Source organism: Propithecus coquereli, unplaced genomic scaffold (assembly GCF_000956105.1).
Source record: "Propithecus coquereli isolate 6110/MARCELLA unplaced genomic scaffold, Pcoq_1.0 Scaffold61, whole genome shotgun sequence".
Classification (NCBI taxonomy): Eukaryota; Metazoa; Chordata; class Mammalia; order Primates; family Indriidae; genus Propithecus; species Propithecus coquereli.
Window position 1 is genome coordinate 1496114 of NW_012152063.1, and position 21176 is coordinate 1517289.

The following is a 21176-nucleotide window of genomic DNA, read 5'->3' on the forward strand; positions in this document are numbered from 1 at the left end:
AGACAGAAAACTAAAATACTGATTGTCCGTCTCTGCTCAAATTAGAAAGATAGCGATAAGTTTCATAAAATATTATAGTGTTAATGTAATTCACCAATTCTAAGAATTTCATTTTCATATTTAACATTTGTGAAACTGAGCTTCAGTTTACAAGTACTAGAATCTTAAAAATTACCATCAGTTTCCACTTTCCTCATTTTTTAGAATTTTGGAAATCTAGATGAGTCCTAAAAACTATGGTACCTTAGATTCAGTGAAACGCAAAAGTAAAAATTCTCACCTCCTTGTCATTTCCCAAAGGCAACCTTCAAAGAAGTCTGCCTAACTGAATTGTACAGAAAAAGTGCTTCTATAATTCTTTAGATAAAGTGACCTTAAAAATAATTAAAGTTTCTCTCCCATAATTCTTAAATCAAAGAATTCATCCATATTAGGCTATTATATTGCAACTCTGTATCATTAAATATGGTACTCATTCATTCAGCAAGTATTTATTGAGTGCCTAATATATGTCAGATATAGATCTATACATTGTGGGTAGCAATTCACAAACTCTATGCTCCTGCAGACAAAGTCCCTGGCACTTAAATTTAGTAGGGGCAACAAGACAGATAGTGATACAAGTGCTAGGGGAAAATAACGTAAGAGTAAGGGGGCGAGGCAGTACCAGAAGGAAAGAGAAGATTATTATTTTAAAACGGACATTGAGGGACTGTCCCTCTGACAAGCTGGCATTTGAACATGGCCCTAAAGAGTCAGGGAGCAAGGAATGCAAATAATTGGTAGAAGAATGGTCCAGGTAGAGGAAATGCAACTGCAAAACTGAGAGAGGAGAACATCTGTATTGTGTTCAAGGATCATGAAAGAGACCAAGTCTATCTGCAGCCCACTCACAGAATCTCTAGAAAACTCCAGGACTCTCCCTGTCTTGACCCTGGTGCTTCTAATATTTTAAGTATGATGCCAATGTTTGTGGAAGATTTCTGCAAATCTTTATCAAGTTTTAGAAGAGTCATTTTATCCTAATTTGTTACAAGCTTTTACCATCAACTGTTAAATTTGGTCAAATATATTATAGCATCTGTTGAGATAATCATATTTGTTTCTCTTTTATTCTGTAACACAGTGAATTATATTGAAAGATTTTTTTAGAACTGAACCATCCCAACATTTTTAGAAAAACCTTACTTGGTTGTGGTGTCGGATGAGGTTTAGGATAAATTGCGGGATTAACTTACTAATATTTCATTTAGTACTTTAACATCTGTATTTATAAAGTGAATTGGGTCCATAGTTTCTCAGGGGCTTCTTATTTGGCATCAGTATCTGAACTGGGTATCTTTTTATCTTTTTCTAAACTAATGGTATAATTTTTATAAAGTAAGAATTAGCTGGTGCTTAAAGTTTCATAAAGCTTAATCGGGTTTGTAGCTTTGGAACGTGTTAAACATTTTAAAATGTTTACACTCATCTTCCTTAATTATTCCAGTTTTTTTCTCTCCTTCTATATGAGATGAATATGTTCATTTTTATTTTTCTACAAAGTTCATATGGGTTTTCAAATGTACTGGCTTAAACAAAAAAAGTTATGACAACCCCCTTTATAGCTGCTTCCCTTCCTTTTTACCCTCTCTCCCTCCTTTCCTTCTCTCTTTATTATTATTATTCTTATATACTATTTTCTTGCTTGTATTTCCCAAGTTGTCTCTATTTTTTCATTTTAAATTAATAACATTCATTGTTTTTTCTTTTCTTTTTAAATAGTTTTACTGAGACACAATTCACACACCATACAATTTACCTATTAATTTAATGTGTACAATTAAATGGTTTTTAACATATTCACAGAGGTGTGCAACCATCATCACAGTCAATGTAAAAACATGTTCATCATCTCCAAAAGATACCACATACCTATTAGCAGTCATTCCCCAATTCCTCCTACCCCTTACCCAGCCCAAATCATCCACTAATTTACTTTCTGTTCCTATGGATTTGCCTATTTCAGACATTCATATAAATGTAATCATATAGTCTGCAGGCTAATGTTTATGGTTTCTTTCACTTAGCATGTTTTCATTCATATTATAGTAGGTATCAGTACTGCTTTCATCTTTATGATTGAGTAACACTCTGTTGTATGAATATACTACATTTTGTGGATCCATTTATCAGTTGATAAACATTTGGATTGCCTCTACCTTTGCCTATTATGAATAATGCTCTTATAAACATGCCTATGCAAATTTTTGTGTGGATGTATGTTTTCATTTCTCTTGAGTATATACCTAGGATTGCTGGGTCATGTGCTAACTCTATGTTTAATCATTTGAGGAACCGGCTATTTTCCGAAGCAGCTACACCATTTCACATTCCTGCCAGCAATGTACGAAGGCTCTAATTTCTTTACATCCTCACTTATTGTCTACCTTTTTTTATTCTAGCCATCCTAGTAGTAGAGTAAAAGTGAAGTAGTGTCTCACTGTGCTTTTGGTTTGCATTTCCCTGGTGGCTAATGAGGTTACACATTTTTTCATGTATGTATTGATCATCTGTTTGTCTTCTTTGGAGCAATGTCTACTCAGATCTTTTACCCATTTTTAAATTGGGTTATGTGTCTTTTTATTACTGAGTTGTAGGAGTTCTTAATATGTTCTCATTACAAGTCCCTTATCAGATATGACTTATAAAATTTTTCTCGAATTCAGTGGGTTGTCCTTGCACTTTCTTGGTGCTGTGCTTTGAAGCATATAAGTTCTTAGTTTTGATGATTTCCAATTTATTTTTTATTTTGTTGCTCATGTTTGACTGCTTTTTTAAAATTTTTATTTCTAGTTTAGTTTTCCTAAACCATTTCTTTTCTTTTTGTTTTTTAGTATACTTTACTTTTCAAAATTATTTAATGAGTTGAAAGTTCAGAACACCACAAAGATTGAAAGTACAATGATAAACATTACAAAAATTCTTCTGAATATTGCTTTGGATACCTAATACTGCTTTTGATAAATAGTGGCTTTTGATAAATGTTATATTTTCAATTCTAAAAATTAGATTATTCTATTTCTATTTTTCCACTAACCTAAGAATTACGTAGAATTAAAAAAACATATTCCAAAATATGTGCTTCATTATTTGGATTACATTATTATTTATTTTCAAATGTATTATACTATATTTGATATTGTTTGAAATTAGCTAAAATTGTTTCAAATAAGCTACAACGAAGTTGTCTGAAATTACCTAAAATTTCTGTTATAAAATAGTATATAACACATGGATTAATTTTCATCAGTGTTCCATGTAAAAAAAGAGATACACTATCGAAGTTCAGTCAAATTTCTGGCACTAGAACTATGCTATATAATATAGTAGCCACTAACCACTCAAGGCTATTTAAATTATCTTTTAATTACTTAAAATTAAATAAAATTAAAATCTGTACTTCCAGCCAAGATACAGTAACAGGAACCAGAGTTATCTTCTTCCTAGAATAACAATGACAGCAACAACAGAAAAAATCATTCAAAATATATGAAATAACACTTTGCAAGACACAGGCAATGAAGGACATGATCCCAAGAGATGGACAGCAATTGAGCTGAGATCTACAATTGCCTACCTTACCACATTAAGAGAGTTTCTAGGTTATAGTCCAGAGAGGAGTAATCCAGACTGAGCCTGGCATACTGTCTGTATTGAGGGGATGGATCTGAGCATCCAGCGATGCCAAGGTGGTTTGAGTCCCCAGGACAGGATAACAGAGAAAAGAGAGCTGCACAGAAAGAGAATTCTAAAGATCTGCAGAGGGTTCCCCTAGGGTATTCAGCTCAATACCGATCAACACATGCATGTGAGGAAACTAGCTAAGCCTGGGAAAAGAACTACCTGAGAATATTGGAGGAAACAGAGTCCAGTACTCATACACGGCCAGCAAGAGTGGGAGATCCCACCAGCCAGGCTAGAAAAACTTCAAGCATCAGAGAGCGATGCACAGAAGACAAGAAAGTGTCTTGTTCCAGCACTGGGGGAAAAAAGCTCTTGACTCAGCATTGTGCCGGTCTCACCTAACAAATGTTGAAAACTAGAACTGAAAGAATCAGACTGCTTCCAAGTAACTTAACTATTCATGAAAAAAAGCTCATGAGTCTTTATCAGACTGCAAAATCATACAGCACCCAACAAGGTAAAATTCCCAATTTTACGGCAGTAAAAAATAACCAGACATGCAAAGAAGCAAGAAAAAACAACCCATAATGAGGAGACAAATGATTCAAAAGAAATAAAGGCATACGTCCATACCAAGATTTGTACATAAATGTTTATAGAAGCTTTATTTGTAATAGCCCCCAAATTGGAAACAACCCAAAATTCCATCAACTTTTGAATGCATAAAAAGACTGTGGTATATACATAAAATGAAAATTACTCAGTAATAAAAAGAAGTAATATATGCTACAACATGGATGAATTTCTATCCTGAGTAAATGAAGCTACACAAAAAAGAATACATATTATATGATTTCATTTATAAAGGATTAGAAATGCAAACTAATGTATTGTGACTCAAAGCAAATTAGTAGTTACCTGCAGGAGTAGGATGGGGAAGGGCAGGAAGGAGAGATTACAGAGTATAAGGAAACATTTGAGGTGATGGATATCTTTATTATCTTCATGGTAATGGTTTCACAGGTATATACATATGTCAAAGCTTAACAAATTTTATACTTTAAATATGTATAGTTTATTGTGTATTAATTATACCTCAATAAAGCTGTTAATAAATGATAGAAAACTAAAAATCCATTTACTCAAACATTCATTCCTTCATTCATTCATTTATTTTTTGTAGACAGGGTCTCACTTTGTTGCCCAGGCATGAGGGTAGTGGCTTGATCATAGCTCACTGCAACCTCAAACTCCTGGACTCAAGTGATCCTCCTGCCTCAGCCTCCCCAGTAGCTGGGACCACAGGTGTGTGCCACTATACCTGGCTAATTTTTTTATTTTTTGTAGAGCTGAGGTCTTGCTTGCTACGTTGCCCTGGTCTTGAACTTCTGGTCTTGAACTTCTGGCCTCAAGTGATCCTCCCACCTTGGCCTTCCAAAGTGCTAGGATTACAGGCATGAGTCATCACACCCAGCCATACTTTCCACATTTGAAGTGTTTAATGGCCACACATAGCTAATGGCTACCATACTGAATAGCTCAGATGTTACCACTATCTAAAAAAGTTAATTTAGGTAGCAACAGTTCTAGAAAGTTGAGTTTAAGTTCAGTTAACTTTCCCTAGAAATGGAATTGCTGGATCCACAGAACACATACTTTGAAACTGATACTTACTTCAAAATTTTCTTCAGAATGTTATGCCAATTTACACTTAATCCATTAGTATATAAAAGTCCATATTTCCCACACTTGACAAGAAATTATATGATTTTGGTTTAATTTACACTTATTTGATTACTAATAAAATTAAACATGTTTTTACATGTTTGTCTTTTGTGACCTGTCTGCTTACATTTGGTTTAAAGATTATTAGTATAACTTGAGCACAAATGCTACAAAACAACTTCTATTAACGGATTGTGATTTTACATATTATCTATTCTCATATGAATAAAACATTTTATTAAACTTTTTAAAATTTTACCTCATCCAAACAGTTGACACGAACATTCTTGCTGGATAATAATGTTCCAGCTTCTTGTACAGTACCTTAAAAAAAATGAAAAGTAATTTTATTTATCACTAGAATAGAAAAAAAAAATCAAACATCAAGGAAAGATACTTTAAAGAGTTACCTGTAAAACTAAGACTAGTCAGATTGGGTTACTAAGAAATAGAGCATCTAATCACATACTATTTATTTCACAAAGTAATTGTCCAGAGGAATAGATTTACAGAAACTAAAACAGTTCTATCTTATTTTTACTTTCACTAACCTTAAAGTAAATTAAATTGCCACATTTTCCTTTTGGCAGTAATACAACAACCACAAAACATAAGACCTAATACCGAAACAAATCTAGAGGGCATCTAATTCAAATTACCATGTAAAGGTTCAACTCCAGTCACTATATTACTTGGAATTCAAAATGTAGTCAATATTTATATAATGTGTCAACACTAGGTCTTGTGAATTATGGCGTGTTTATGATAGCATGCTTGGTTTGGAAATGCTTAGGTGAAACATATCTTTAAAGCCTGATACTATATAAAAGTGTTTTATGATCAGTATTTACCATGCTCAAAGTCATCTAATGTAACTTCAAGGTCAGTCCTCTGTACATTTGGAAATAAGCTGTAACTGGGCCACAATTGTCAGTTTTCCCAGTCTTCTGTAAGGCATAATGACACAAGCATACTTGCAGGGGAGAATGTTGCCATTATCATTAATACAAGCCAGCCACACGCTCTGCCAAGAAATTTCTGGTTTAACTGGGCAGAGAACAATTAAGCTGAATGTTCTCAGAAAGGATGAGATAAGCCTCTCCTCTAAATGAACGTGAAAGAATACTTGCATCCCCCAACCAGGTTATTTCTTCTCTGTAAATTTAGAATTATAGCGTCAGAATGCAATAAACCCTGCTAGTCTTCCTGAGTTAAAGGTGGAAGGCAGAATAAAGATAAGCATGCTTCCTTCTCCCTGACCCACTTCTTAGGCAAGTCACCTGAGTGCTCTTCACCAATAGAAGAGAAAGAGAGACTGTCTCCTAGACAGGCAGAGAAATAGCTCTGTTGGGAAAATGTCAAGTGAATGATCTACACATCCCCGGAGTACGACAGCAGCTATTTTTGTCAATAGTGCATTTTTCCGACCCTGTACTCCCTCTGCAGGCAGTAAGCATCACTGGCTAAATGGCCATAAAATAAGAGGGCAAAGCTTTCAAGTGCACAAGCAAGTTCTACGTGAAACCATGTCCATACTTGTGGCTTCACATCAGAGACTTTCTCAAACACCTTGAGAGAGGAATTAAAGAAGGATAAAAACTCCTGCACCCCAGTTTCACCTGAGGAAATGCTTCAGCTCAATCCCATTCTCCACTCAGAAACACCAGAAGTTGTTTTCTATATGGCCAGGAGACGTTTGTGCAGTAAAGGGAAAATACTATAGGGACTGTGAGTATTTCAGAGCCAGGATGGGGAATAAAATCATAAACGTTTGGCTCTCCTTAGAGAACAGGATGATAATTCTCTAAAATGTATGCCCAATGGCCAACATTCAAAGCTAATCTGTCCTGTCAGGGAACAATTTATTTTAAATAAAGATGAGGCATGTGTAATGCAGGAGAAAACAGTGACTATTTTCTCCTACTACACTCTTACTTCAGAGTCTCAGTCCCTATTTCAAAATGCATGTTATAATAAAAGTCTTATTGAGGTTGCATAAGCTGCCCAGTCAGATAGCTAATGACAATCATATCTTTTAAGTTAAATTTTTCTTTGAACTCTGTACTATAATTGATTATCATCAGACTTGAATCTTTCTAAATCATAAATACACTAGCAGGCTGGGCACAGTGGCTCATGCCTGTAATCCTAGCACTTCGGGAGGCTGAGGCTGGAGGATTGCTTGAGGCCAAGAGTTTGAGACCAGCCTGGGCAACACGGCAAGACCTCTGTTTCTTTATTAAAAAAAAAAAAAAAGATACTAGCAGTGACATTATTAACTACACAGGATCTTAGAACAAGATCTTATTTTAATAGTCAAAATTGGAAACAATTTAAATGTCCATCAATGTGAATGGATAAACAAATAATGGTCCATCCAATAGAAATAAAAGAAAATAAGAAACAGACTATTAGTACACACAACACAAATGAACCTCAAAATCATAATGCTGAGGGAAAGAAGACAACTGAAGAAAAGAATACTTACTGTATGATTCCACTTATACAAAATTCGAGAATAGAGAAATCTAATCAATAGAGATAGAAACCTATCTGTGGTTGCCTGGAGATGGGTGTGGAGATTACAAAGAGGCATAAGGAACCTTTTGGGGGTGATGGAGCCATTCATTATCTTAATTGTAGTGATGGTTTCATGGATATATGCTTAAGTTAAAACTGATAAAAAGTATATACTTTAAATATGTGCTATTTATTGTACTTTAGTAGTACCCAATAAAGTTGCTAGAAAAAAATCTTATTGTCCAAATCTATTTCATAGCTCCTTTTGCCCAAATATGAAAAAAGCATTAGAAAGCGTATTATTTTCTTATTAAGTCAGCAACAGTGATCCTAGGAATTTCAAGTACTAACCAAGAGAAGTAATGGGAAGATGTTCTGGCTTATACCTTTAAAAAGGTTTAGGCTGGTCCGAAGGTAGCGAGTTATCTCACTTGATTGTTCACAGTCAAATTGAACTTACAGATTGAACTCCTTGTTCTACTACTTAACTTCCCTCCTCACTACTGCACTTGACTAGTCTTAAAAAAAAAAAGGTTTAATTTTTTTGAAATAGTGCTGTCTTGGTGCTTAATAAAAAAAGGTATCAAAACTTAGAAGAATGGGTCACTCTACGAATAATATAAACCAGTTAAATACAGTTCAGTGATTTCAATTTTCTCTTAAATGTTATGAAATGGATGCTGTCATTAACTATGATTTAAATGGATATGCTGGAAACAGCTTTTCATTTTCATTTGGAACTTCTTGGCAGTCTAACAAATATAAAATCTGTAGAATATCTATCAGGCAAACTCACTCAGAAAACAAAATTGTTCTAAAAGTGTCCAAAAGTAATACATGGCATTCTTCTCTGAACTCTTAAGTTTCACTTACAGTCTGTCTGCTAGTTTCTGTAGGGGAGTGACTGGCAGATAAGGAGGCATTTAAACATTTGCTGAGTTTATTTCAGGCTGGCCAAGACTCCAGGTCAGACTGCTGAAAATTTATTGTTAGTTCAAAGTACTAGAACTGTCTAGTCGAGTGCTTTTCAAAGTTGAGAAATGTATGAGGGAGAAAAAACTTTACCTAGCCGCTTAAAAAAATGCTTCATATGGGTAAAAATACAAAACTTTGCTACTTTGCTTGTGACCTTTATTCAGCTATAAAATAAAAATTTACTTTACAAATTAAATGTACACAAAACTATAAAATCAAAATTAACATTTAAAATTAACATTTAAAATTAAAAATTTTAAAATTAAACATTGTAAATTTAAAATTAACTTGACAGATGATATTTTGCTGAAATTAAATGGCCTCTCAAAGTGAATATGGTATGGACTGGCTGTGGTGCTGGTTTCATTTTTTGTTTAGTTTGTTTGTTGTTTTTAAGTAGAGCCTATTTATTGGACTATAGGCCATAGGATACCTCAGCTCTGCCAATTAGCTGTTTAACACTCTGCACCTTGTCTAACTTCCCAGTTCCTTAGTTTCCCAATCAACAAAGTGTAGATTACCATATTTATCATAACGACAGCTAACACAAGTAGTGTTTTAAATGCTTTAACCATACTAACTTATTTCATCACAACAATGTTGTGAGATGGGTACTATTATTGTTTCCATTTTTCACATAGAGAACTTGAAGCTCAGGAAAAGTAACTTGCCCAAGCCCACATTACCAGTAAATGATTGAGGTAGGTAGAATTCCAAGGTAGACCTGCCAGGGTAACCACCATCCCATGCTGGCTCTTGTACTATTATAGCTTAAAAATAATTCCTAGCTCATCAAGATGAAATGCATTAATACATGTAAATTGCTTAGAATTACAGTAACAGTCAATAAATGTTGGCTATGGTTGCTTTCTCATATCTCCCATAACTTTTCTTTGAGAGTGCAGTGATGTTCCACAGCCCTTCATTTGACAAGAATGCATCACATACGAAGTCCACCTCAGTTCTTTTCTCACTGGCCTGGGCCAGTTGAAGCGATGAAAGATAGCATCTGTGCATTCATGCAACTGGATATAAGATGTGGCCCCAGAAATATCACAGCACTAACCAGAATAAATGCACATTAATTCTATTTTATGTAATCTTCAGAATAAAAACTGGTGGACACCTGACAATACATCCAAGGACGCTCCTATCCCCTTCCGGAGACCCAGTTTATGAAACTCCTTATTGGTTTTCACTTTTAAGAGAACACGTGATAACTCTGGCCTGTTTAAAATCAGAATTTTTGTCCCTGATGGATTGTAAGTCGATCCTTTGTCTCCCTTTTGCCCAACACAGTACCTGGCACACAGCTGGGACTCACATGTTTGCTGAATTAAATCCTGGAGCCACCAAGGGCAGGGAGAAATTACCCAGGAGACCAGCAGAACAGAAAGACTGCGATGCCAAATAGATCAGCAAGAATCATACAGTACAAACAATAAAAACACCAACCTGAAGCCCCACAATTCCGGGCAAAGAACACTTATTGATAAATATAGCTGTGATTGACTTAGGTTGAGCTTAGATGGTGTGGGCTCAACTCATCAGCACCTGTTGAGTTCAAACACGATTTTTTTCTCCTTTACATTTAGACTTTCCTTGTCATTCTGATGAATACATTTGCCTTATTCTCTGGAGTTCCAGATTTGAGTCTGGCTAAACTTAGAAGATTGGAAACTGGGAAGTCTTACGCTGCAATGACTGGCCTCTCTGCCATCCGAGGGCAGACGTGGCTATCTTCTTCTTGAGTTTAAAACAACCACGTTAGTTATGTCCGCAGACGCACGCATCTCCATGCTCGAGCCGCGGAGATGGTGCAGGGAAGCACGCAGTCACGCTGATGTCATCTGCCAGGTAACGGGACTCGCCAGGGAGCTCCTCTGGGACGTCCACTCGGGGACTGCGGGGAAAATATGGCTCCTGGCTCGTCCCTGGGGCTCCCTCCCTGTGACCCGGGCAGCGGAAGTGGGACTCGTGATGGGAGAGAGTGGAAGAGAAAGCGCGGAGAAGCGCGATTAGAAGATCGCTGCGGTGCAACGTGGGCCGAAGGGCGGGTGTGGACGCCTGGCCAATTTCCTCGCCTCTCTGCGGGTTCCTGCGACTACCTGGGCTTCTGGAAGGAACCCAGGGAGGCCCTGGATGCGGAAGTCCCAACGCGGCAAATTACAGACCTAATTCTGTGCCCTTGTAAAGAACACCTCTCACTAAGAGCTGCCTCCTATGCCAAGCCGGGGCGGGGACCGCAAAGGGATCCAGATCACTAGGCCCCCGGAAGTCAAAACGGCCCTTTAGACACCCGCCTAAGACCCTCACGCTACCAGGCCACTGTCGCCGAGACACATCGTGGTCAAAATCCCCTGAGGAGTTTTGAAGAATGCACACTGGGGCCCACACCCTGGGGACGCTGCTTATAATCCGAGGTGGGGCGTGGAAATCTGTACGTTTCCAAAAGCTGTTTTAGCGAACGAGCCTCTGTAACTACCTCTCTTGTCCCAGCAGGGCTTCTCCCTCCCACCTCTCTGTCCCCGCAACCGGTCCCAGACCGAAGGAGAAACGCTTTTTCCCGGTCCAACCTCGCAGAACCGCAGCCAAAGGTCACCCTGGCCAGGGGCGCCCCCCGGACTCCGCCACGCCCCCCGGCCAGGCCGGCGGCGCCCAGGTGGCTCTGCCCAGCGCCCGTACCTTTCCCGATGACTTCCAGCAGCTCCTTCTCCTCCTGGGTCAGCTCGCCTTTCTTTATGTGAACCATTGCTCCCGCCAGCTTGAAGGTTATTCTGTTTCTTTGGAAGTATTAAACAAGAAACGAGGTGTCTGTGTTAGGAGCGTCAGCCGCAACGAGGCAACTGGAGACCGGGACCCGGGGTAGGCAACCGCGGAAGCGCCGCACAGCTCTCCCCTCCCGCGGGCCGGCGGGCAGCGGCGAGCTCCGGCGAGCTGTGCGGGCGGTCGCTGCAGGCCCAGCTGCGGTCACCGCCCCCCGCCTGGCATTGGCCGGCCGGGAGGAGGAGCTGCGCGAGGCGGCAGCGGGAGACTCCAATTGGAGCAGCCTCGGAGGGAACAACCAAATGGAGAAAACCAGAGGGGAAATTCAATTCCTCTTACATGTTCCCCGCCCCTGTCTTGCCCGGTTTAGATATTCGGAGACACGCAATATTTAAACATTTCTAGCTGGCAGTTCTGTGATTGGTAATGGCCTCTAGGGGAGAGCAGAGGCCCCCGGATATCGCTAGGCTCCAACTTTGTCCCCTCCAGTGGCTTGGTCCGGGCGGGGGGCGGGCTGGGCGGCGGGGGCGGGGCAGGAGGCGGGGCTGCGCTGGGTTCCGTGTGTCTATGTCAATGTGTCTGTCCTTCACTCCTCCATTGTCTGCTGCCGCTGCCGCCGCCGCTGCTGCTGCCGCTGCACGAATCGCCGCAGCCCCCAGCCTTGCGCGTCGTCGCTACCTCCTCTGACAGGTGAGGAGCAGCCCAGGTGGGGGGGGGGGTGCCGGGAATGTTGCGGGAGCCGCGACCGCCGCCCCGCCGGGGGCTTCCACCCGGGGCAGAGCTGGCGGGGAGGAAGCATGTGCCTCCTGGGGTGGCTTCCTGCCTCTGGTCGGAGAAGCCCCCGATCTATCTCTTTCTCGCCACACATATGGTGCATCCGTGCCCCGAGACGAAGACCTGCGGCTCACCACGTTTGGCCGCCCCGGGAGACTCGGGGACTGCGTGCGGGCGGGGGCCAGCCACGCGGTGGGAAGTGGCGGGTGCACATGGTCTCGTGCGTGGCACCTCCAGATGCGGCTCCCAGGGAGGCCGGGGCCGGGGCTCTGGGATAAGGGTGGGAACGAGAGCTTCTCTTTACGAGCGAGGTGAGCGCACAGGGAGAATAGAGTGGGGAGAAGGTAGTTTTCTTTTGGCAAGCCTCGCCCTCCCCACTACTTGTCATCTCTTCTTTGGTCTCCGTGTGAGCTGTAGAAGAAAACCGGACCTAATCGCCCTATGGTGCCTGTTGAGGATATTTGGAAACAATTTACACTTGCACTAATACTTCGTTTGTGAGAGACAGCCTGGGGAAGGGGGAAGGAAGGGCCTCTTTGCTCTGTTAGAGTTCTCAGTCTCTTTGTAACTCAGATCTTGAGATTTATGGAAGTAGGGAGTGGAGGGTAAAGAGGGTAGAGAAGGCAGAGATTAAATTGGTGTTGCCATCTATATATAGCCTTAGATTAGCCTCTTAATCCAACCTTCATTCAACTGTAATATGTAGCCTGGAGCTACGCCCATAGGTGGTCGGGGGTAGATAGAAGTACGCACCCTACTGCGGCTCAGAAACAGGACTTGCTAAAATATGAAGTCAGTCATTTCTCCAGGGTGTACATCTATAACATTTACAGCATCCATGAAAGTTTCTTTAGATACTGTTGTTTACGGTTTACTGTTGTTTCTCTACAGACTATTGATTGTTTCTCTCCAGATCCGTCTGTGTCAAAGAGAAAGATTTGAGTAATTGTGTAGATGGTTTTTGTTAAGCATCCCCTGGACCACTCTTTTCTTCCTACAGTGCCGTATATAAAATGAAATGCATTTTCCTCTGGCCATATGCCTTCATTTTGCTGGAAGCATTCACTAACACTTCTGAAATCCCACGGAATATGTTTATCATTGTTTCCTGCCTTTAGCAAAAATCTCTTCGAAACTCCAGCTGTCCTCCTCCCCCCCAAGGCTTCCACTTTAGAGGCTGGGACAGATATGAGCCAGAACATCTTACATGAAAATAGTTTGAAATTATTTATCTCAATGTATAACAAAGAAACTTTTGTTTGATGCTTTAATAATGATGTGGCTGTTCAAACAAGTAGTAAGGCTTTTGAGAGTGACCAGTCTTTTGTAATGCTGTTACTGTCACAGTTAGAATTGATTTATAACATAGTATCAGGCCGAAAGGACCCATAAACCTAAGAAAATGCTTGAGGAGTAACCTCCAGGAACATGTGATTTAGCATCTTACCAGCAGATGCATAGACAGAATTGAGTGCTTCATTGCTAGTATTTCCATCTCCTGTGCCAAATCTGGGCCATGGTTACTTGAAGGTCACACCTGTTTGTCTCACTTCGGTTGTAAGTTCCTCGAGGATAGCAACTTCGTATGTGTATATATATATATATTTTGGCTGCTTTATGACACCTGGTTGGTATTTAGTCCTCTGTGAATATGTGACGTCAGCAAATTTAGAGATAATGACATTTAAAGACAAAGAAAAACCAGAATCTACCTAGAAATACAGATAAATCAAATATTCAGTTTGAATTCCTAGAAACAGATATGTAATGGATAGTGTTCATTGGATGGATTACATGAATAGTTTTGTGCAGTGTAAATAGTAAATGTAGGAATAAGATTAGCTAATGAGCATATTAAAATATGTTCATATCAAGGAAGTTTTATTGATAATAAAATAGCTACTACATAGTGAGTATTTAGTCTGTGCCAGATATTCTACCTATTTACATAGAATTATTTGCCAATATTATCCCCATTTCTGCAAAGAGGACAGAAACTAAGGGAAGTAATTAATTTGCCCACAACCCCTCAGTTAGGAAGTGGCAGAACCTAGGTTGAGCTGTCTCTAATACCTTTTCTCTTTTACCTATTCTCTGCCTATATACCTGGCAGTAAGGGGGAAATTATATATTTTGACTAGCTAATGGGTAATATATCCATGTTCAGCATGCCAAAGATACAAAGTCTCCCTCCCACCTCTTTCCCCAGTCCTTTCTCCATGCCCCACAACTGATGGTATTTATTTTTTTATATCCTTCCTAAGATATTTTGTTTATATCTTATATCTCTATTTCCACTACTTTTTATAGAAATGGGAGCATACTAAAACACTGTCCTGTAGTAGAATTTGTGTGATGCTCTTTTCTGTTTCTTTCTTCACCTTTTTAAAAATAATGATTTCTGAAATGCCTGAAATATGTGTCCTCTCATCTCTTTTTCTATTGCTCCCACCCTAGATCTATTGCAGTGAGTTCCTGAGTAGCCTGCTTCTCACTCACCTCTCTCCACCCAGCTAATTCAAAGAACTCCCAGTTGAATAAACATTGAGCACCCATCATCCTGTGAATGGTTCTGCACCGGCCACAGCAGAGGTCTAGGTCTGGCCTGGAAGGCTCCAGTCCATCTTGTGGTCCCAGCAGGCATTTCCAGGCAGCCAACTCCTCCCATTCACTGGGCTCTAAGGTCACCATTCTGCTGCTTCCCTAATCTGTCAGTCATTTCCACCGTTTTGTTCCTGCTCTCCTCTTCCTGGAATGACCTTCCTTCCCTCTTCACTGAGTCTCCTCCCCAGATCTGATTAACTGTTCAACTTTCCAGACACTTTAAATAAAACCTCTTATCTTCAGTTTTCATGTTCACGCCTCCCACCCTATCTAGTGAGGGGAGTAGAGACACTAGTAAACACATTCATTCATGACTTTCAGCAAAGGAGATAAGTAAAATCTTTGCACAGGATGGTATTGATATGCAACATGGTTGTGGGTGCCATTATTGGCACCCTCTAATTCTCTCTTATCTTATGGGTCTTAGCCATCCCTCTCGTCCTTCCCTCCAAATTGACATCATTGCTTCTTCATGTGTATCTCTGTGAAAATACCTAAAGCAACACCTTTTTCATCACATTCTATTATAATTATTATAATTATTATTAATTATTAATAATCTGGCCCTTCTCTTTCTAGACTATTAATTCACTAAGTCAAATTTGCCTTGGTTTCTCAAGACTCAACCCCGTGTCTTGCACCTAGTGTATGCTTAGTACATGCTGAGTTGAATTCAGTTTGATCTCTAAGTTATTTTAGGTGGATTTGTTTTCCTACTTGACTAATCCTTCCTGGCAATGTGAGGTGATGGCACTAAGCACACACAACCATAAACAGAGGCAGAAAGTCTTTAAATGTTTGGCACCTCAAGCTTCTTGACATTCTGTTGAATGCTATCAGCTAAGAAAAAAATAGTTCATATGCCCATGGTACAAATTTTATTTCTCCATGAAAGCCCCAGATCTCCAGCTCTCTGCATAGAAACAATGCTGTTTCCTTTTTATTGCAGGGGAATAGTTCACTTTTGGGTATTATATCTTTCAGGGTACTATTTTCCTTGACATTTGACTTTCTTTTCTTAGACTTGGGTATATTCCTTGACTGACTGGATATTTGATGATATTAAGGAAGTTTCATTTTTTGAGGTTTGAAATGATATTATGGGTATATTTTTATAAGATCCCTTATCTTTTAGAGATACATACTGAATTATTTAAGGAGGGAATGATATGACATCTGAGATTTGCTTTAATATAATTCTGTGACAGGGGAACAGGGACTGAGAATATAAATGAGATGAAATTGACTATTGTTAATGGTTGGAGCTGGGTGATGAGTACATTGGCTTGATTATACTGTTCTGTCTACTTTTGGATATATTTGAAATTTTCCATAATGAAATATTTAAAAGGAAAGTTTAGAAGTATTGCAGCCTCTAAGAAATTGTTGTTGTTGTTGTTGTTTTTAACACAACATAAGAAAGTAGTGAATACAAATGTTCTTTCCTCTATACTTGGAATTTAGCTTATGCAATTATTCATTTAAGTGTTAAAATAGTCACACCTAAATCTGCAAAGGACTGTCTTGTGAACAATGCATTTCCATAAACACTGCACATCAGATTTTAACTTCTCCACAAAACTAAAAGGTAGGTGGCATTACTCAGTGCTTGTGGCACAGACTTATGAATATCTTACTGGCAGTTAATCATCTTTTTTGGAAACTGACAAAGTAATTTGCAGACAAATCTGAAGAAGGGGTACTAATATGTTTAGTTTAACTGAGAAAATTAAGATGTGAATGAAGTGGAGATATTGATTTTCTTCTACGCTTGGTAAACCAACTCAGAATGTATTCCCAAAAAAGGAGTACCAAAAGTGTCGTGAGCCCTAGCAACATTGTGACACTAAGTCTATTGATATAGGAAAATCAGGGTGGGACTCAGCACAGGGTGTACCTGCCAGGTTCTTAATCAGGGTTAGCTTAACTGAATCCTTATTTTGATACCTACTTTCCGATTAGTCCAATTTTATAATTTATGTTTCTTGATTTCTAAATTTCTTTTATTAGGTTTTAGATATATTAAATATCAGTTGTAACGTGTCATCCTAGATTTGTTTGAGGGGCTTTTAAAGAATATTTAATTAATATGAAGTCTACCAATATTAGCAGGTCATACAGAAGAATACTTTTCAGTCCTAGTTCACTCTGATGTCTGTGTTTTGAGGGCATGGATCTCTTTAGCAAGTATCTTTTGGGCAGTTAAGTGCCAAGTGGAATGATTTGGCCTGTTCTAAATTTGGCATATGTTGAGTGAAGAGTGCCAAAAATGTTTAAATCGTCATATTTGTAAACTATCTGCTTTGAAAGTAAAGGTTTAGGTAACTCACTGAATAAACAATTCTTTGTCAAATGCCAAAGAGACAATGTTCTCATTATTCTTTCTTGATTTTTAGCATTCGGTGTTTCCCTTGATTTTTTTTTAAGTTTATGTCAAAAAAGAAAGAAAAAGTGTAATTATAATATGTATATAAGAAAGAATAATGCCCCATGTTAATATTAAATATATTAAAATCCCTTGTCTTTAATTATTTTAATTCTGGAAAGACTAATATTTTAGTAGGAAAACGATAATAACAAATTTGTATGAGATGTGGAATTGTATTTTTGCTTTTCATATCGCAACTTATTTTTATAAGATGTACTGTTATTTTTGAGGACTTGAAAATAAATCTCAAGAAAAGCCCCAGGGCAGAGGTGAGTGATGGTATGGGATAAAAACCCTTGGCAATGCAGAGAACATATCATAAGCTACTATTGGGTGTATAGTTTTATGATATTCTACTGTCATCTTTTTCTTTATGTAGTCACATGGAGGACTTTAATACTTTTCAAGCTAACCTGGACAGATTCCTGGATTTATGGTCATTTCTAAGAAAAAAAAAAAAAAGAACATGACATATGATTTCTGTGTGCAAGGTTATAGAATGGGGCTATTATAAACAGGAAAGAGAACCTCAAGTTGATGGTGCAGAGGAAACTGCTAGCTAGAGGAAAAGGATGTAGTGCTGGTGTTTGGGAGTGTGAAGATTGTGTTTTTGTTAGAGTTGAGCCTCTGGGGAAAGCAATTTAAAAACGGGATCCTATAGTGCTAGAGGTCATGGTGCCATAAATTGTCTAATATTTGAATGTCCCTAAATGGCAGTATTTATGTTAGATTTTCTCTCTAAAGGTATTTTTTTTTCTCTTAGAACTCTATGGAGAACTGTTTGGCATTTTGGAGGTACAACATATGCTAATTCAATTTATCCAAATGCTGAACTCGACTCTAAATTAATATTTATGCTCCACTCTATCTAATTCTAAACTATAAAATCTATGAGGCAAATAATGAAAAAGCTGCCTTCGAGAATCATATAATAACTATCCAAGACATTGCAACAGCTTTGGTTGCCTCTGTGGAAAGTGCACTGGGTAGAGACAGTGGATCTGATCCTGGCCCTGACTCATCCTTGTATGTAAGCTCCAGATGGGCAGGGATCTTTGATCTCCACTGTATCACCAGTGCTAAAATGGAATGCATGACCTCAGCCAAGTGGTTTGACATGTCAGAACCTTATGTGAGGGTTAGCTGAGGGCCTGGGTTTAGATTCAGGGTTTCCAAAGTGTTGCGTTCCTCATGGATGTCAACTGTAAGTTAATAAGTGAAGAAACACACTTCACTATTAAAACATTAATAAATGCAACTGCAACTCAAATGCATCATATGATATATTTTAACATACTGGAGACTACTAATGCTTGTTAGCTTGCACTGCCAGATTGTGCAATGTTTGGAACAAAGCTCCATCTTCTAAAAAGTGAGCACCTTGAAACTTATCTGATTTAGTCCCCATTGCATCCCTGTTGACTAGTATGAGACCTGGCATATTTGATAAACAAATTAATGAATGATTCTCTGTATATTTAAACCTTTTTAAAAAAGTATAAATGAGGGAGTTTGTAGCTCTGTACTGGTGCTTTTGTTTTTATTTTTTCTACTTTAAATTTGTGTGGTCTACCAGTATAAAATTGAGTTGAGGAGTACCGTCCCATGTCATCAGCATGCTATGCCCCTTTAAACCCTAGGCTAAGAGGCTTTGGCATTTCTTTCCAATCTGTGCTCTCATTGTGGTATAAGCATTTGTGTGGACAGTAACTTTGGTGTTTTTGTGAGTGCAGCCCTTCAAATAAAGCTTCACCTGCTAGACAGGCTTGGGCAGATCCCTTTCTGGGAGGATGGGAGCAGAGGTTTCTTGGTTGAGAGAACTAATAAGTGAGCAAATGTTTGGACTCATGCCCACCACCACCTTTGAGCTTCCCGAAGGTCCATTACCATGTTTTTTAAGCAATTGCTCCAAAGCAAAACTATCTCACTGGTTACTAGAATAGGACATTGTTTTGTTTTTCCAGGACATTTTGTTTTCCCCTCCTTGATTAAAATCCTCTGAAGAGAGGAACACACTTTAATACCTCTTACGGTAATAACTTATATTCTGACTTCCCATTTGAACTAATGGTCACAAACACTCCCATCAGTTTTGTGTGTGTCAGTCCTTATTAAACTGATGTGTTCTGTGGCATTTAACGCTCCACTCCTTGCTGATTTTCATCTCCTGGTTTTCTTCATCTCATTTAGGGAAGCTGTTATGTATTGTCCATAGCTGCATACCTCTGGGTGGAAAGTAAATCTAATATAAAAATCATCTTTCTTCTTTACTATGTAAGGCTCAACATCTGTTGAGCTATTTCCCAATGAAAAAGCACTTTTCCAGAGGTAAGATTATTGGAGATGAGACTTTTTAATAAATATTAGCTTTGTCTTCCATTTAATATAGGTAAAAATCGCAAATACGTAGACTTTTTCTAAAAGGTTACATAAGTCAATGTTAAAGGGTTTAAATTATTATTTCCATGGAGTGAGGCAAGGACATGAGGTCAGGAGTGAAAGGTTGGGAAATGGAATTTACTTTTTACTTTATACTCTTCTATACTTTTAGGTATTTTTTTTGCCACTGATGTATTTATAGTTTTAAAAATGCTAATTAAAATAAAAATATAGAGACTATCTTGTTTTATTCTAAGCTTAAACCACAGTATGATTAACAAATTTCAAGGACATTTCCCTCTCTAAGTGATGTTTCTACTTTTCCTAACATGATGCATTGTAATACATGGCTTTTAAAAGAAAGATCATAGAGAATGTCATTGAATCAAATCATATAACTCTAAGTCCTAATGCAAATAATTTGTTTAAGTTGCACTTCAGTGTAGTACCAGGAAAGGTAGTAGAATTGGATTTTAAACGTTTTCTGTATATGTGTACCCTCCAGAAGTATTGCGTTTGAATGCCATATATGAAAATCAGGCATATTGCTTTACAGTGCAGTTATTACTCAGCTTGATCACCTACTTTTTTGTTTCTTTTCAGTATTTTTTTACAAAAATATTATGTGTAAGTCCTCCAAAAGAATGGAGGATTATATAGTTATAATCACATAACTGTATACAGATATACAGTTATAGGTTTAAATGTGAACAGTGGTCACTACTGAAAGATATTAGATAACTTTTCCCAAATTTTCCCTAAATATTCCATAATGTATGTGCTGAGCTGACTTTATAGTCAGAGTCAATTTTTAAAAGAATTTTCTTCTTTACAACAGGTATTAATTTTTTCATACCTTTATCAAATAATTAAGTAGTATACATAATAATATGTAAAGTGAATGACCATATATTAATGAGATAAACAAACATAATGGATAACATAAAACCAAATCTTGGGAGATAAAGACCTTCCGAATCATCACCTTGTAAGAAGATATATTTACTCAGTTGATACTTCAATTAATCCATTTTTTAAATTGTTCCTTGCAAACTATTGCCTTTGAAGGCAATATATGAAAATCTGGCATATTGCTTTATAGTGCTCATATTACTCAGCTTGATCACCTACTTTTTTATTTCTTTTCAGTATTTTGTTATAAAAATATTATGCATAAAAAGAGTATGTGTGTTGGGGGATGTGATATGGTTGGACATATCAACTAACTTCAAAATGACCATCCACTTGTTTTCAGCAATTTAGACTCTAAAATAGCTCTGATTTTCTACAATTAAATCCTCCATCAAACAATGACATTTCTCATCATTGAGGGTAATCA

The 21176-nt window shown here is 38.2% G+C and overlaps 2 protein-coding genes across 2 annotated transcripts in view; one reads left to right on the forward strand and one right to left on the reverse strand.

Moving 5' to 3' along the window:
- ANKMY2 (ankyrin repeat and MYND domain containing 2) overlaps nt 1-11879 on the reverse strand; it is a 51399-nt gene extending 39520 nt beyond the window's left edge. The window contains exons 1-2 of the mRNA XM_012659443.1: nt 11572-11879; nt 5651-5715 (exon numbers count right to left, since the gene is read on the reverse strand). Coding sequence (XP_012514897.1) covers nt 5651-5715; nt 11572-11638 — 132 coding nt within the window. The 5' untranslated portion in view covers nt 11639-11879. The remainder of the gene's footprint in view (nt 1-5650; nt 5716-11571) is intronic.
- A 317-nt stretch (nt 11880-12196) lies between these two features.
- BZW2 (basic leucine zipper and W2 domains 2) overlaps nt 12197-21176 on the forward strand; it is an 83446-nt gene continuing 74466 nt past the window's right edge. The window contains exon 1 of the mRNA XM_012659393.1: nt 12197-12342. The gene's annotated coding sequence lies outside the window, so the exon portion shown is untranslated. The remainder of the gene's footprint in view (nt 12343-21176) is intronic.